The sequence below is a fragment of the Stigmatopora nigra genome, chromosome 2 (genome assembly GCF_051989575.1).
Source record: "Stigmatopora nigra isolate UIUO_SnigA chromosome 2, RoL_Snig_1.1, whole genome shotgun sequence".
Classification (NCBI taxonomy): Eukaryota; Metazoa; Chordata; class Actinopteri; order Syngnathiformes; family Syngnathidae; genus Stigmatopora; species Stigmatopora nigra.
In genome coordinates this window covers 10,770,228-10,786,390 of record NC_135509.1, presented here as the reverse complement: position 1 = coordinate 10,786,390, position 16,163 = coordinate 10,770,228, and the positions used below count along the sequence as shown (strand labels likewise).

Below are 16,163 nucleotides of genomic sequence, written 5' to 3'. Positions count from 1 at the left end.
ATTAATCAAGTGGTACTTAAACTATTCCAGAAAGGGCCGCAGAAGGGTTTCGTTCCAACCTGTAAGAGGAAAACATTCCACCAATCTGGTATATCCTAGACGTACAATCAGTGGATTGCAGCCAGGTGCTTCTTTTTTCAGCACAAACCTGATTGGTTAAATGATTTCTGTTGAACAGGTATGAACGAAAAAAAACTGCATTAATCCAAGAAAACAGACAGGTCGAATTTTGCCCTATGAAATGGCTGAAACTCCCCCAAAAAACATATAACATATAAAATCCATTAAAAGAGAACTATTACAATCAATTGTCTATCAACCTGAAATCATCTTATGAAACAACTTGAATGCCCAATATTGGACTTGGACTCAGTGACTGTAAGTGACAATCACAAGACAACAAGACAAAAGTTGCACAGTGAACAATGCAAACTTACCTCATAGTTCTCCTCTCCCGCAGCGAAGTCTCCACACCCGTGTTGACCGGTCTTTGATGAGATTCCACTGGGCCTACACTGCTTTTCCCGTTTGCATTCCCATCAGAGCCCTCCACAAGGAACCCGGTCTCCTTCCTCTGCCTTTCACACGGTAGAACGGCATGTCCAGACTGGATTCACAGAGAAAAATAACAGGAACATTGGCTTTTTCTTCAAGGCACGGACGGCACTAACCATCCCTGCACCTGCGCTGCTTCCTGTTTGTGTTCAATGTTCCAAATATTAGTCTACATTCAATGTACACAACACAAACACATCAAATAACATTGCCCTGCCCTAACATGCTGGAGCATACAGTACAGTATGTATTATGTACAATGCTATAAATAGTCAAGATAAAATCAAAATCACTGATTAAATATGTGGTTATTTTAGCACTGCTTCTGAGAACTGCATCTTATTAAATCTTTGTCTTCTGTCAACCAATCGGAGATGTAGATCAATTGAAGAATGTAGTCCAATGATGCGGTTTTGGACTGATAGTTCACTGTACATCCTTGGTTGCAGATAGGAGATGTGAAGTAGTTCTAAGAATCACAGAGGATGTGGGAAAGTACAAGGGGTGTTGTGTATTTTTCTGTGTCTCGTAATGTGTTTTTTTTGTAAAGGGCATTGGGGTAGTTGTAGCTATTGTGAAAGTTCTGCAGTTAAATTGATTTGAGCTTCATGCAAGGAGGATTTTAAGCTTTGCTCACTGTTTTAAAACGCTAGTGCGAGTACTGTCAGCAAAAGTGCATGGTATATGTCTCCTCGGGTCACAGGAGAACTTCAGTGGAGATTGTGGCTCTTGTTTGGCCAACTCTGCGGTGCAGATGAATCAGGAAAAACCCTTCCATCAGCAGGTCTTGTCCACTCCAATTAGTTCACGCATGTGCAAGGTGTACGCAGCTTTTGTCCGAGTTCAGGCACCTCAGACAGTGGCCAGACAGCGGCCAGCCATAGATTTGCACAACAGATTACACTCGTCAAAGGTAGTTTGAATAGCGTGTTTGACTGTCCAAGAGTTCTCTGAAGCCGTGAGTTAGCAGCTCTGTCCCTGGGCCCTTTGTGCCAGCCGTGTTACAAAAATCATGCCATTAATCCACCAGAGGGCCTCACTCAAATTTCACTTGTTCCCTTTATCCTTAACAAATGTGGACTGTCTTTGCCACATTTTGAAGACTCACTCAATATTTAACACTGAACATATGATGATGACCATAATGATCACAACAATGTTTGCTTAGAAACAAAGTCACAAATTTTTCCCGACTTCAACTCCAATTGAGGAATACATTGTGTACTGACCCAGATAAAACACTGTGACACTGTATTTATTTTTGTCATGCATGAGAGCTAAAGAGGAGAAATATTAAACTGAACTAATTTGCCTCAAAACCTATGGGTCGCAATGTTGGATTCTTTAGTTGTATCAGGTCAAAGCTAGCCTTGTTTGGCCTCAAATATTACCTCTGAACCCTCTAGATTTTTTCTGGCATCATTGTAACCAAAGTACGTACATTCAAACTGATCCTGGGATTAGTAGAATTCCTCAAAAGTGTAACAAGTTCACAAAGTCCAACATTTCTACCTCCCGATTAGCCTTAACCTTGGTTCTTATTTCCTGTATGATAAAAAGGATTATAAGAATGAACACATATCCTCTTTGTGGTCACATGCTCCTCAGATGATTTACTCAAAGGTAGCATGTAAGATGCGCCAAATAGCAGATGGCTTAAAATCAATACATAGGCATTTTGAAAGAAATTTACCTTTTAAATACTTTATGTCTTACTATACAAAGTGAATTCCAAAGACATGGTTAACTAGTGGTCAATTCTACACATTACTGTGTCATTTGTGGAATTCTCCAATGAAAGGAAAATTCCAAAGCTCTCATAGAAGGGTAAACAACACAAAATATAGGTAGAATAAGTGTTTACTTTACCTTTTATCACAATATCACAGCAGTCCAGGCTTCCCACAAGACATGAAAAAGACCTTGTTCTCTGCACAGTGAGTGTCGTAGTCCCACGACGCCAAAGTTTATTGTGCCACAATGATATTTTAAATAATTGACGTCGACCAAAGCTTTGGACTGTGGGGGCAGGATGTTGTGCCTTTTTTGGGATGAATACAAAAGTATTGTGAGTAAATATAGCAAGGTGTTTTAGAAGTTTTAAAGAACAATTTGTAGGAGCTCACAGTCCCTCACTGGGGTCAAAGTAATATCACTGGTTGTATTACAGGTGAGGGAAACCCTATGTAGTTCCTAAAAAGGGTGATATGCCCCCAATAACAGTGAAAATAGGATTTCTGCTCATGCCTTTGTTGATGATTGATGAGGACTTATTAATACAATAAAAAATACCAGTTCTTTTCCAAGTATATTTTAAGATGAGTGGCAAACTTGAGTTAATTGTGAATTGATTCTTTGCCTTGGCAAGGTGGTCCACTGAGATCTAGCATTTCTGTGATGCACGGCTTGAAACAATATGCGCCAACTTTCCATCAGCTTCATGTTACCAAAGTCACAAGCATGCCATCAACTATTAAATAGGTGTGCTAAATCAAACACCATCCTCCAATGTGCTTTGGGTTATATACCATATATTATATTGGGTTAAAAACATTGGGGACCCCCGGTCTTACAGGTGTATTTAGTTTTTTTGTAACTTATTTTCACTTGCAATGAGGCCAGGTGTGGCCTTGACAGAAAACTGCTAGATATTTCTCCTATCTGAAGACCAAAAGTGCTTTCGGTTCTTCGAGGTCAGTTTTGTGAGCACGATGCAAAAAAATGCATCTGCAGGATAATATCAAGTATTTCTGCCTTCAAGGAGGAATGGTTCATTCTGTATAGCCACAAAGCTAATCATAAGACAAAGTGCAGTAAGCATGTGTGAAATATGAAAAGATCATTTTGCCTGGAGGAGTGTCAGCATGAAAACTTTTTTTCTCAATAAATCGCTGTGCTTTTTTAAGAGCTATTTTAATTTCATCTGTTAAATATGGTTGCTTTTATGGGATTGTCTGTGATTCCTGTTGCACATGGAGGTCTTTTTTATATCTATGTATTATCATATGGACAAAATATCGTTAATAAGTCATATTAAAAGACAAAATTAGTTTTCAAAACTGTTTCAGGTCCAGGGACTTTTTACAGATTCAATCAATGATGATTCAATAAGATAAAACATTTCATTATGATGCACCGGAGAAGCCTAAAATATGCACCTAAACCCACTCCAGTGAATCTTTTTGGGACATAAATATTACTTATTTTATCTATTTTATTTCTTTAATCAAGAAACAATTTGGAAATAATAATAATAATGATACATTATTTTTTAAAAGGGCTAGTATCCATTGTACATGACAGGGATTTTTCCAAGTAAACATGTTAATTCCTGTCTACCGGTTTATTATAACAAGAGAAAAACGTTAGTAAAATAGATTCAAAGAGGTCTTTGAAGAGGACAACACACATGAGCTTCCTGGGCGGTTTACTAACAGACGCACATTGCTCGTTAAGTGCCAACCCTTTTCCGTAATGACAAACTAGTAGTGGACCGTACCAAAAATTGAGAAACAAGGGGGTATTCATGGCTATGAGTGTGCAAATGAAACGCTAAAACCTTTTTAAAATTCCTCTTAAATATATCTAATTTGTTTAAAAGTATACTTTTAGAAGGATATATGGTAGAAATTTCGATGAAAATCACTGTGTGACGATTTGATGAAGGTAGATGTGAACGCATGCCCCCTTGGCTTTCTGGGTCTTGTACTGGAAACGAAGTGACTGTGTCGGAGAAGCGCACCACTAACACATCAGTACCAACTGAACATAGAACACAGGACGCACATTTTGGACGCCTTAAGAACGAGTGATAATGTCCCCCCCGTGCATGTGCTCTCACAATTTCATCCCTTGAAACGTCTCAGCTTCTTATCGGCTGTTTTTTCTTCTTCATTGAGGTGAGTTCCAACCATGATGTATCCCTATTATATGAGAATGTGCGTGCGCGTGCATGTGAAGCTACCGAGGTACCAAACGCGGGCGCGCGTGGATGGGATGATGAAATATCACATGAGGACGCCTCGGAGGCAGGGAAGCTCATAAATGGCACGAGTCACGTGGATTTGTACATCATGACAGTATTCTAAAATAATCCAAATAATAATAATCATCATCAAAAAAATTGAAGATGGCATGATTGGCACCTCGTGGGTTAAATAATTAATATTTGTCCACAACCTCATCGACGCAGTGAAGGTTACTCAGCAGCATCCATCTAAGAAAGCTAGGCTAATCTGGAACTATGTAAATCTAGTAATCGGCCTAACTCTTGTGTTTTAAATCCTTGTGTTCGTAGAGAATTTGAACAAAATGTCCTGATGTTGCTCGTGGCGTGTCGTCCACACCCTCGGGTACCCCCCTCCCCATCACTCATCAGACATTGCTAGACAATGCAAAATGCACCCTCGCATCGTCTGATACCCGCGAAAACCCCGAGGCCTGCCTTTAGTAAAAATTATTTTGATTTCAGGATTTCTATAGGTTTTCTGCGTGGACGTAAATCTGGATGAATGATAAGATTGACAGGCATTGGAAATTGGAATTGTACATTTGTGTCACCTGAACATTTGTCGTTTAAACAAAGAAATTAAATTAGGCAGACGTCTTGCCAATTGAATGATTACGAAGCGAAGTCGTTGGTCAAAACATGACCCATAAAACTCACATTGGCATTACATATCGTTGGGTGATGTTATTTAATAAATGGGAAAGTACTTATTCCAGCTCTCCCCAAACGGCCACATGTGATGGAGACAATTGAGGTTGTAGGGTCAATGGGTTTTTGGGGTTTTTATGCTAATGAACCCCCTCCCTCGAACATTTATTGAGGAGGAGGGAGAAATGCGATAGCCTCAATCCTGCCGCTTTACCCGCCACGTGGTTTGTTTTCACAGTACTAATGTAAATAATTTCTCTTTGTGGGAATTTCACGGAATAAAATAGCAGATTTGTCCTTACTTTAAAACAGTTCCCAGGTGTCGATAACATGCTCTGGTAAAGAAAACTGAGGATAAACAAAAGATAATAGAGTTTAAAGCAGCGCTGCAAGGTTGTGAATGGCTTATATAGAATATTTACTAATATTAAATTGTCTTTGAGGATATTTCTTTCTGCAAAAAAACATTTTTTAAAGGTTAAAAGGGGCAAAATATTAAATAAAGCAAATGTCCGAAAATAAACTTGTTTTCTTTGAGTTAAAGAGGGAAAAATATTAAATAAAGCAAAGATCATAGGGGAAAAAACTTTCTTTAAGTTAAAGGGTTAAATATATTAAATAAAGCAAATGTGATAAACAAAATTATTTTCTTTAAGTTGAAAGGGGAAAATATATATATTTTTTAAATCGTACTTTAGTCTTTTTTTTTGGGGGGGGGGGCAATGTTTTCATTTCAATATTGTAGAAAAATGATTGCGTGATCTACTGATTAATTTCTCTATTGTTCCCCACAGATTTGGTGAGAATGACTAAGTAAATAAAGTCTTCAAACCTCTATTTGGAAATCCCACTGACTCAAACCAAGAGAAAAGTTGAACAATTGCAATCCCTTAAGACTAATACGACAACAAGCAGGTGTCAGCCCTCGCCCCCCGTTTGCGTTATCAAATGCCCAAAAACAGCAAAGCCGTCAAGAGAGAGCTTGACGACGATGTCACCGAGTCGGCACGAGACCTGCTTTCCAACGAGGACGCCTGTGATGATTCCTTCAAGAAGAGTTCGCTGATCATCGGCGGCCATGACGGCGACGGCAAGCGACGCGACGTGGAAGAGGGCGGCTCCGACGGCGAGGAGGAGGAGGAACGGCCGGCCTGGAACAGCAAACTGCAGTACATCCTGGCTCAGGTGGGCTTCTCTGTGGGCCTGGGCAACGTCTGGAGATTCCCCTACCTCTGCCAAAAGAATGGAGGAGGTGAGTAGAAGCATAGTTCCATTTTGAACAGTCTCTAGTCACGTTTCCATTGACTTGAAATACTATCACTGATCCAGTCATTTCTTGTTATGTTTCATTTAATAAAAGATAGAAAAAACAATAACGAAATATTTAGCTCCCAATTTGTATTTAAAATTACTGCCAAGGCGCTGACCAAAAATCCATCTGTATATAATTTATCATTTGGGTAAATAGGAAATATCTATTTCAAAATGTGACGTCAAAGTATAGTAGTTTTGAACACATTTTTAAGATGTTTAATTGCCGACAAGCTTTTTATTTTCTCTGATCCTTGAAGAACCTTTTTGGGGGTAATGATTATTAGCACACAGAAAGTGTCAAAACAATACTAACATAAGGTATAGTATCCCCCACGTGACAGGAAGGAATATGTTTACTGGGGAATTTTGTCAACCTCAAAGTTTCTTGCACTACACTAAAATAACATTGTTTTTGTCTGTACCCATTCTTTTTTTATGGTTGTCGTAATATATTTCTTCTAATTCCTCACTAGTTTCCACAAAAAAGCCAATGTCTGTGCAAAGGATTTAATCTTTTAATACCCGAGTATTGTATTAGATCTAATTAGCCTGGTAGGCGTATCTAATCACTTTGCCAGTATTAGGAGAATATTAGTAGTGCCTTGGTGGTTGGAATAAAGTACATAGTAGGAAAAAAAGTAATGTTAGTAGACGTAGTAACTGAATTAAAAAAAAAATATTCGTCAAGCAGTAGTAGTTATGGCAAAGTAAGCTGTTTTGTGATAGATTGGTAGTAAAGTACTTTATTATTAATTTTATTATCATGGTCGTAAACCCATAGTAGCATTAGTAAAGTAGTTAGTGTAAAGTAGTCTATAAATTATTATTACCAGCATAGTTGTATAGTAGTAATGTAATACTGTGTTTTAAAAAGGATGGAATAGCAATTTTAGACTTGCTCGCTCAAGTTCACGTTGCTCTAAGACTCCTGTATCGTGGAGTGTCTGGCACATTGATGCTGTGAGTCATGTTCCTTCCATAATTCACAGAGGTAGTCAGGGTTGTTTTAAGTGCCATTAGGTTACAGTGGCTGGCTCTGAGGCCTAAGCAGCTTCACCCTCCCTGCTTGTGTGTGTGTGTGAATGCGCGTTTTAATGAAGTGTCCAACGAGAATAAACACACACTTGGAACTTCAATGTAGTTAACATGATCCATTAAGATATGCTTTTCCTTTCATGTTGAATATTGCTGGCTATTTAAGGAAGCAAAGGACTAGGTGGAAAAGGATGCCAGGGCTACTATCTAACTTTCTCTCAATGAGTCAGTAGCTATAAATTTTGGCCTATAAAGCAACCACCATGTAGGAAGCTGCAGTTGTTGACCAAAAAAAGCAGCTGCTACATCAGTAAGTCGTGGATTCAATTTATTCTCAGACAAAAAAATTCAAGAAGTTTGTAGATGTATTAAAGAAGCGCTAACATTTTGTAGAAATTATGTAATTTACAACAATGGCATGTTATAAAATTGAGCTTGGCTTATTTATGGACTGGAAGGAGGTTCAATGTGAAAGCATGTTTCCCCCAAACACTTGTTTCAACTTATCCTCTTGTTATGTTTAATATAAATGAGTCACTTTGGAAATTTTGCTTCAGGGTTTGGCCACAAACACTTTGCCCACATTAACACTTCAAGTCAACATGAGAGACGTTTATCTGTTTTCTTTTTTTTTTCATGCGGTATCAACAGTCAATTACGAAATTTTCATATCAAACCTGGGCTTACTATTAATTGGATAGAAATCCAATGTCTATCTGATACCTCGAAGGTATACAAAGTTGTAGAAAATATCTTTGGCTTTTTAAAACAGTAGGTGAAGCTATCAGAATAAACAAATGTTGTCTCCAGTAGCATAAAATCCTCCTGAAACTTTCCAATTTACTTTTATAAACACTGAGGCAGGTGATAACTTGTCACGCGTTTCCCATTACGCATGCTCATAATCGCACAAGTTCATTTCAGTCACGCTACGGATCGCATGTGTTTGAAATCTTAAGAAAATTGGTCATCACACCTTGACCATTCATTGGCAAAATATATATATATGAGTATATTAATAAAATACATGGAACGTGTTACTACCCTATCCTGGCCATTAGTCAATTATTGGTTGTTTTGGTCTACAAATAGTCCTTTGCACATTTAGCAAGGACACTCCAGGACTTCTGCAAAAGTCCAATGGCTATTTTGGGGGAATATTAAAAGTGTTTTCTTCTGGAAAAACAATGGGAGACCACCTGGAAGGCGGGTGTGTATTTGATGTTGCCTGATGACTGTAGGGGTTGCATAGAATCTCTATACATAGAGATTCTATGTAGGGGTTGCATAGAATCTCTATACATAGAGATTTTACGTAGGGGTTGCATAGAATCTCTATACATAAAGATTCTATGTAGGCCTTAGACTCTTTAGAAGGCAATGCTACTCAAGCTGATTTTTGGTGGTTTTGGGAACATGCTGGATATTATCAAAACTTCCCGGGAGGATTTAGCAGAGTAATACCCCTCCTGAGTTATTTTAGACCCCCCCCCCCCCCCCCCCAAATTGTGTCACATTTCATTACGTGTTAGAAGCAAGAGATTTCTTATCAAAGGCGGCCGAAATGTGATTATAGCTTATTGAAATTAAGATAAGCTATTAACAAAATGAACGGATGGCTGGAAGAGAGCTTATGAAAATACATTTATCCAATTTTACTTTAGTTTATTGTCTATTAAAAATTATCTTAAAATAATTGTTCAGATTCAAAGGAGCAAAATCAACAGAAGGAAAAACAGCCATTTTAGTGAGCACAATGTCATGCACCACGTATACAGTATACTGTAAAAATGAGGAAAATCCTCTAGAACTTGTATTTTTTTTAAAAATGTAAGTGTACAGTACTGTATGTGTTATTTTGAATATTAGGTGCATACCTGGTGCCCTACTTGATCCTGCTGATCTTGATTGGCATCCCGCTTTTCTTCTTGGAGCTGGCCGTGGGTCAGCGCATCCGCCGGGGCAGTATCGGCGTCTGGAACTACATCAGCCCTCGACTGGGGGGTATCGGCTTTGCTAGCTGCGTGGTGAGTCCCGCGCTGACCGATCGCTGGATAACGGCAGCCATGTGGCTTCCTTCAAGGCCTATCTTCTAATAATTGATGCTCTGTGCAGGTGTGTTTCTTCGTGGCTCTCTACTACAATGTCATCATCAGTTGGAGCCTCTTTTATTTTTCACAGTCCTTTCAGCAACCGCTTCCTTGGCATGAGTGTCCACTCGTCAAAAGCCAGAACAGCACTGGTAAGATGAAATCCTTTCATTTTACATTCTAAGGACGCAAAAAGTTGACAATTATTATTATTATTTTTTTTTTACTCATGAGAAAATGTTAAAATGTGAGTTGCAATGCTTTGACACATACTTACGATAACTATCACCTCTTAAAATATGAAAAACTTTCATTTATCAGCAAAAACAGTTGCATTTTAAGAAAATTGAGCTGTTTTGAAATGTGCAATGTTCAAAACAAAAACCATGCATACTACATAGTGTCTTGTTACTGTACAGATGTGGTACCTGAGTGCAAGAAAAGCTCAGCAACCACCTACTACTGGTATCGTGAAGCCCTGGACATCTCCGACAGCATCTCTGAAGGCGGAGGACTTAACTGGAAGATGACACTGTGCCTCCTGGCTGCCTGGTCCATGGTCTGCCTGGCTATGATCAAGGGCATCCAGTCCTCTGGCAAGGTATTTTTACCTTCTGTGTTCTTTGATGAAAGTGGGAAAAAAAGGTGGATGAAGTCAGAGTATTACCAAGTACGGAGTTGCATTTCTGGGAAAAAGGCTGTTGAGTTAAAAATGCTAAGAGGATAAGGCTTCAACATTATGAATAAAGGAGTTAGAATAATTTAGAGCTGCGATTGGCTCACAACCAATTCAGGGTGTCCATAGTTAGCTGGAATAGGCTTTGGCAACCCTACGACCCTTGTGAGGATAAGGCATAGAAGTTGAATAAATGAATAATACTCAAGGGGAAAGAATTCAGTATTACAAAAATAAAGGGAAAAAGGAATTACGAGAGGATGAAGTTGTAACGTCACTTTGAAGAAAATTGTAATGTTGGTAGAATTCCATTGTGAGAAGATTACAAGACTAAAGAATTTTTACCTTAAAGTATAATATCGCTAATAATTCACAGTTGATAAAACGTTGAATTGCTATGAGAAGCTAATGACAACATATTTTAAAAATTGCAATGTTAAGGCAATAAATGACAAATATGGGAACAAAGGGCTGTTCAAGGGTGTCATCCTCGGTTCTTCTTATGATTTTTCCCAAAGGGATTCTAACTTAAGCTCACCTACATACGCTGACCTCTCGCTTCAAAGCTGACAGTAACATGACTAGCATCCGGAAGGATTAAGACCTTTGCGTACCTCCTTTTTTTTCTTTCTTTTCTCTCTTTTCATCATTTGTCATATGACAAGCATTAGCCGCTGGACTCTAGGGGTCAAGCTAGAGCTAATTGGAAAAAATGGCAGCATTTAATCTTACAGGAGGAGAGCTTGAATGCTTTTTATGTTTGAATTTGGTTTCATTCCTTCATGTTACCCCTCACACCCCTACTACACTCAAGATCAAGTGAAGTTAATACACAGCATGAATAAATCCCTTACATATATGTTTTTTTAGATAAAACCTAAATAGTTTGTAAATACATGGAATTATTTTCTGAGATATTGATTTTTGAAAGTTTCTCTCTGCTCTATGGATGATTTGAACTGTGGTATGTCTTTTTGCGGGCTATCAATGACAGAAAAGGCATGAAAAATATTAAATTAGACTGGAACATATTTAAAAAAAAAAGGTCCCCTTTTTGCATTACAGACCAATTTTTTGTTGTTTTTATTTATTTATTTAGCTTTTTTTTTTGTTAGCTGGGCCAAAAAGTCTGTTTTGGAATTGTCATTAGCGTTCGTTTTATCACGGCAGCTGTCTCGCTGTTTAAACCACTGTCCAACATGGCGGACGCGAACAAAACAAGATGGATGCTGAAATCAATGGCCATCTTGATTTGTCCAGCCAAACTGTCCCTGCCCATCTGACCTCGGTGGCTGAAATGTGGCTGACAGCCTCCGCCTTTGTCAAGCCACTATCGCCCTCTGCCACTCTGCTCTATTTTAGTGCTGCCGCTGCAGTATTTGCTTCACAAAGGTAGAAATAATCCCTGAAGATAACATACACAGTCCATCCATATGTGGATGTTTTACCAGGTGTGTCTAGATGGCTCCGAGAGACGCCATGAGTCTAAACTTTCCCTGGAGGAGCCCCCTCCCCTCCCAGTCATGTTACAAGTGTGAGTACAAAAGAATATTAATGTGCCTCTCCTCCTCCTGTGTGCACAAAGAGGGTTTTTTTTTCAAGGAATACCCTCAACTGAGTGTGGGTGGGCGTGAAAAGGGATCCGGTTGTCATGGTTACACGCGCCCTTTCCCTTGGCTGATTGTTAAAGATGGCGAGGACGGGGGACAGAGGGCAGTGTGGTCCAGGCAGGAAGAATAACTCATTACTCTTAGAAGACCCTTTTAAGTATTTCAAGATTAGAACAGTTGGAGTATTTTGGTGATATGTCATCACCATATTTGCTTCCTTTGGTGATTCTTGGCGATCCCATTTACTTTGATTTGCTTTGTGTTTTTGCTTTGTTGTTCTGTCTAATCACCATTGCTACTGCCACAATGACATTTTCTGAATGCGGGATGAGTAAAGTTATCCAATCTAATATAACCTTGCAGAATTTTGCTTGACAACAGCCAATGAGTCAAACTTTTCCCTCTTAGTTTTTTTGCTTGAAGAACAAAGATAAAATGAACAAAGAGATCTCCCTCATTTAAAAATGGCCGTGACTTTGAAATATTCTTCGAAAATGACCTTAAATCTGTGTAAAAATTGGTTTCTGATCAAATAACTATACACTATACACTGGTGTTTTTTTAAAAATATATGACTAAATTTGTATGCCACGTTTGTACTCACAGGTCATGTACTTCAGCTCGTTGTTCCCGTACGTGGTACTCATCTGCTTCCTGGTTCGCTCACTGCTCCTGGAAGGCTCCATGGATGGGATTCGCCACATGTTCACACCCAAGGTCAGCCCTCAGATCAGAGCCATTGTCTTCCATGCTCTTAAAGTCATCATTTTGGTTTCTCCTGGAAAGATGATGAAAGTATATTCTTCAACAAAAAAAAAATCTATTTACATTTATGTTTTTGCCGTACTAATTAGATTGAGTACTTCAAATAGCCCACTGTGCCTGAGGCGAAAAACAGACAAAAAAGAGATGATTGGCTGACATTGCAGTAACAGACTAATCACTCTCAGGCTGCAGATTCTGACCAGCTTCCATTGCCATGGAAACAAGTGTTAGATTAACCACATTTCACCTTTTTTGATTGACAATTAAAGCTGCCTGATGGTGTAGTGGTTCACTCGCCTGACAAAACAAAAAGCCACAGTGCAATGCAAGACAAGCTTCTGCAATATGACTATTTTGATTCATGCTCCAATTGAAAGAGTCTCCTTGTAGTACTTATAAAAGGCAGCTCACCCAACATGTTCCTTTGTTCGTGTCCCAGCTGGAGAAGATGCTGGAAGCCAAAGTGTGGCGCGAGGCGGCCACACAGGTGTTCTTTGCGCTGGGCCTGGGCTTCGGCGGCGTCATCGCCTTCTCCAGCTACAACAAGCGCAACAACAACTGCCACTTTGATGCCGTGCTGGTGTCGTTCATCAACTTCTTCACATCCGTGCTGGCCACCTTGGTGGTGTTCGCAGTGCTCGGCTTCAAGGCCAACATCATGAATGGCAGATGCGTGGAACTGTGAGTGACTGCCGCCTCACGGGATTCATCTGTCATGCTTTACAAGACAAGTCACAAAGATGTAAAGATTAGATATGTAAGGATATACTTGATTGTCAACTGCGTTTTGTATTGTTTTGATCAGCAACAGCAACAAGATTTTGGGTCTGCTGGCAAATGGTTCCGAGGCCAACCTGATCCCCAACCACATCAACTTCAGTCACAAAGTGAGCGTGGATGACTACCATGAGATAATTGAACACATCAAAAGTGTCAAGAAGGACACTTTTTTCACACTCGGATTGGAATCTTGTAGAATTGAAGATGAACTCAATAAGGTAAATGACAAATCCTACAATAGCCATGACTATGAATACATCGTATTGTTTTTTTCTATCACAACAACTGTAGTATATACATAGCTTGTATTCCGTTTCGAAAATTGTCTTCCAAATGGAAAGTTGCGTTTTTTTGAGAGAAGGAAACGTTAACTATCTCTTTCCACCTCCCACCAGACGGTGCAAGGAACAGGCCTGGCCTTTATTGCCTTCACAGAGGCTATGACGCACTTCCCTGCGTCTCCCTTCTGGTCGGTGATGTTCTTCCTCATGCTGGTCAACTTGGGTCTCGGCAGCATGTTCGGCACCATCGAGGGCATCCTCACACCTCTCATCGACACCTTCAAAGTGCGCAAGGAGCTCTTGACCGGTCAGGAAAACACATTTCTTCATTTACCGTGTAACCGGAAATCGCCAAAGTACTCACTCTCAGTCAAGTTTTGTTGTGATATTTAGTCAGATCTTTTTGTTAACCTCCATCACCGTCAATGTGATCCAAGAGTGATTTCCTTCTTCTTGTTCTGCCCCTCTGGCGCAGTGGGCTGTTGCGTGCTGGCCTTTTTCCTCGGCCTGCTTTTCGTGCAGCGCTCGGGGAACTACTTTGTCGCCATGTTCGACGACTACTCGGCCACGCTGCCGTTGCTCATCGTGGTCATCCTGGAGAATCTCGCCATCGCGTGGTTCTACGGAATTGACAAGTACGTGATAGTTTGTATCCTTTTCGGCACATTAGTCAGTCGTGTGAAAATACACTGTGGGAAACTTTGGATGTACTTATTCATGTTTTAAAGTAGTTTCTGTAACGATTCAAGTTCTCTGTGAATGTGGAGATGAAATACTGACCTGTGTTTTGCTGACCTTCTGTGCCATCAGGTTTTTTGAGGACCTCAAGGACATGCTGGGCTTCACGCCGTACCGCTTCTACTACTACATGTGGAAGTTCATTACGCCCATCCTGCTGCTGGTGCTGCTGGGCAGCAGCTTCGTCCAGCTCATCATGAAGCCGCCCGAATACAGTGCCTGGATACAATCGGAGGTTAGTTGCAAGTTCAACAGTAAACTCTGTCACCATTTGACCGGCGACCAAAAGACTGGCAACCAACGGGGACCAAATGTCCGGCAACCAAAAGACCGGGCGCCCAAACGTCCAGGTGACCAAATGTCCAGGCGACCAAACGTCCGGAAACCAAACGTCCGGTGACCAAACGTCCAAGTACCCTAAGAAAGTTGTAAAAACATTCAAGTAGAAAGTACAAAGTAAAGTAAAAAGGAATGTATTAAGAAATATTAAAATGTAATTTAAAAAAAAGATAGAAGGGCTGTAAAACAAGAAAAACAAATAATGGTGACAGAGCTCTACTGCCACTGGCTTCCGCATGGCGGCGCCATTTTGCTGTTGTGTGCAATGTAGTTTACCGTCAATTATGAGGTATTACAAGCACGTTGCAAAGTCTCTATAATGCCAACAAGTGTGTATTATTTTCCTCTATGCTTCGCCTTGCAGGCCAAGGAGCAAATCGTTGGCTTCCCTCCATGGGGCGTGGCAGTGTGCTTCTCTCTGGTGGTGTTGGCCGTGATGCCCGTGCCGTTGGTCTTCGCTCTGCGCTACTTCAATGTGATAGCCGACGGCGGCTCCGGCGGCATCTCGGCCGTGTCCTACAAGAAGGGCATCATCATCAACGAGACCCCCGCGCCCGGTGAGGATGACGACGCCAGCCTCCTCCGCGCCAAGACCACGCCCAGCGAGGCTCCATCGCCCACACCTGCCAATGGCATCTACCGCAAGCAGAGCGCTGGTCGCAGCGGTCCCGAGGCGGACGCCGCCCCCAACGGTCGCTACGGCATCGGCTACCTGATGGCCGACATGCCGGACGTGCCGGAGTCGGACTTGTAGAGCGGCCCGGCCCCCTTCTTCCCGTTTCCTCGTCCGTGTGTGCGCCGCGTTAAACAGCCTGGCTGCTTTAGTTCCTCTCATCTCTCTTTTTTGTTACCTGTGAACCTTAACATTACCATAAAACAACAAAGGCCTGGGAATAAACACTCACAGGTCACTGTACATTACTTTCCCCCCAAAATAAATTGAGGCGAATTAGCTTCATTATAAATTTGGACAACCACATTTACACATTCAAAACTTTTAAATATAAACATGAGAAATGTTCTACTGAAATTGAGTTACGGGCAAGCCTTCGTTTGCTGTATTTGTTTTGAGAATTGGATCGTAGGCCGCATACATTTTTCTGGGGGACCTCTAACGGCCCACAAACCGCAGATTAGTCACCTGGTTATCTGCCTTAAATTAAATTAAAAAATATTTCTTTTTGCTTTTAGCACTAAAAAACACTCATTGGCGCGTTAAGGTTAAAACGTTAAGGTTAAAACGTTAAGATTAAAACGTTAAGGTTAAAACGTTAAGGTTTTTTTTAAACTGTGACAACAATCAGTTTTATACTAGAATTCATC

General features: G+C 40.4%; 1 protein-coding gene and 1 long non-coding RNA gene across 3 annotated transcripts; one reads left to right on the top strand and one right to left on the bottom strand.

The window, feature by feature from the left end:
• Window positions 1-445: 445 nt before the first annotated feature.
• Window positions 446-5,758, bottom strand: LOC144215744 (uncharacterized). Its single transcript, XR_013330493.1, has 3 exons — window positions 5,515-5,758; window positions 2,425-2,596; window positions 446-607 (listed from the first exon to the last, which is right to left on the bottom strand). It is a non-coding gene; the product is annotated as an uncharacterized LOC144215744 (long non-coding RNA).
• slc6a15 (solute carrier family 6 member 15) lies at window positions 4,260-16,025 on the top strand. 2 transcript variants are annotated; one of them, XM_077744852.1, is made up of 12 exons: window positions 4,260-4,454; window positions 6,007-6,464; window positions 9,431-9,588; window positions 9,743-9,803; window positions 10,071-10,252; window positions 12,544-12,654; window positions 13,142-13,383; window positions 13,508-13,700; window positions 13,878-14,070; window positions 14,239-14,398; window positions 14,574-14,736; window positions 15,205-16,025. In XM_077744852.1, exons 2-12 carry the CDS (start codon window positions 6,161-6,163, stop codon window positions 15,592-15,594), a joined length of 2,157 nt encoding a protein of 718 aa, XP_077600978.1. In that variant the 5' UTR covers window positions 4,260-4,454; window positions 6,007-6,160; the 3' UTR covers window positions 15,595-16,025. The 2 variants fall into 2 exon arrangements, with proteins under 2 accessions (XP_077600978.1, XP_077600972.1); XM_077744846.1 differs by having other exon boundaries at window positions 4,261-4,454; window positions 9,677-9,803.
• Window positions 16,026-16,163: the final 138 nt, after the last annotated feature.

Coding starts and splice junctions, on each gene's coding strand:
- slc6a15 (XM_077744846.1), top strand. CDS start 6,161: ATGCCCAAAAACAGCAAAGCCGTCAAGAGAGAGCTTGACGACGATGTC. Junction 12,655..13,141: donor GCCACATGTTCACACCCAAG/GTCAGCCCTCAG, acceptor TTCGTGTCCCAG/CTGGAGAAGATGCTGGAAGC. Junction 13,701..13,877: donor TTGAAGATGAACTCAATAAG/GTAAATGACAAA, acceptor ACCTCCCACCAG/ACGGTGCAAGGAACAGGCCT.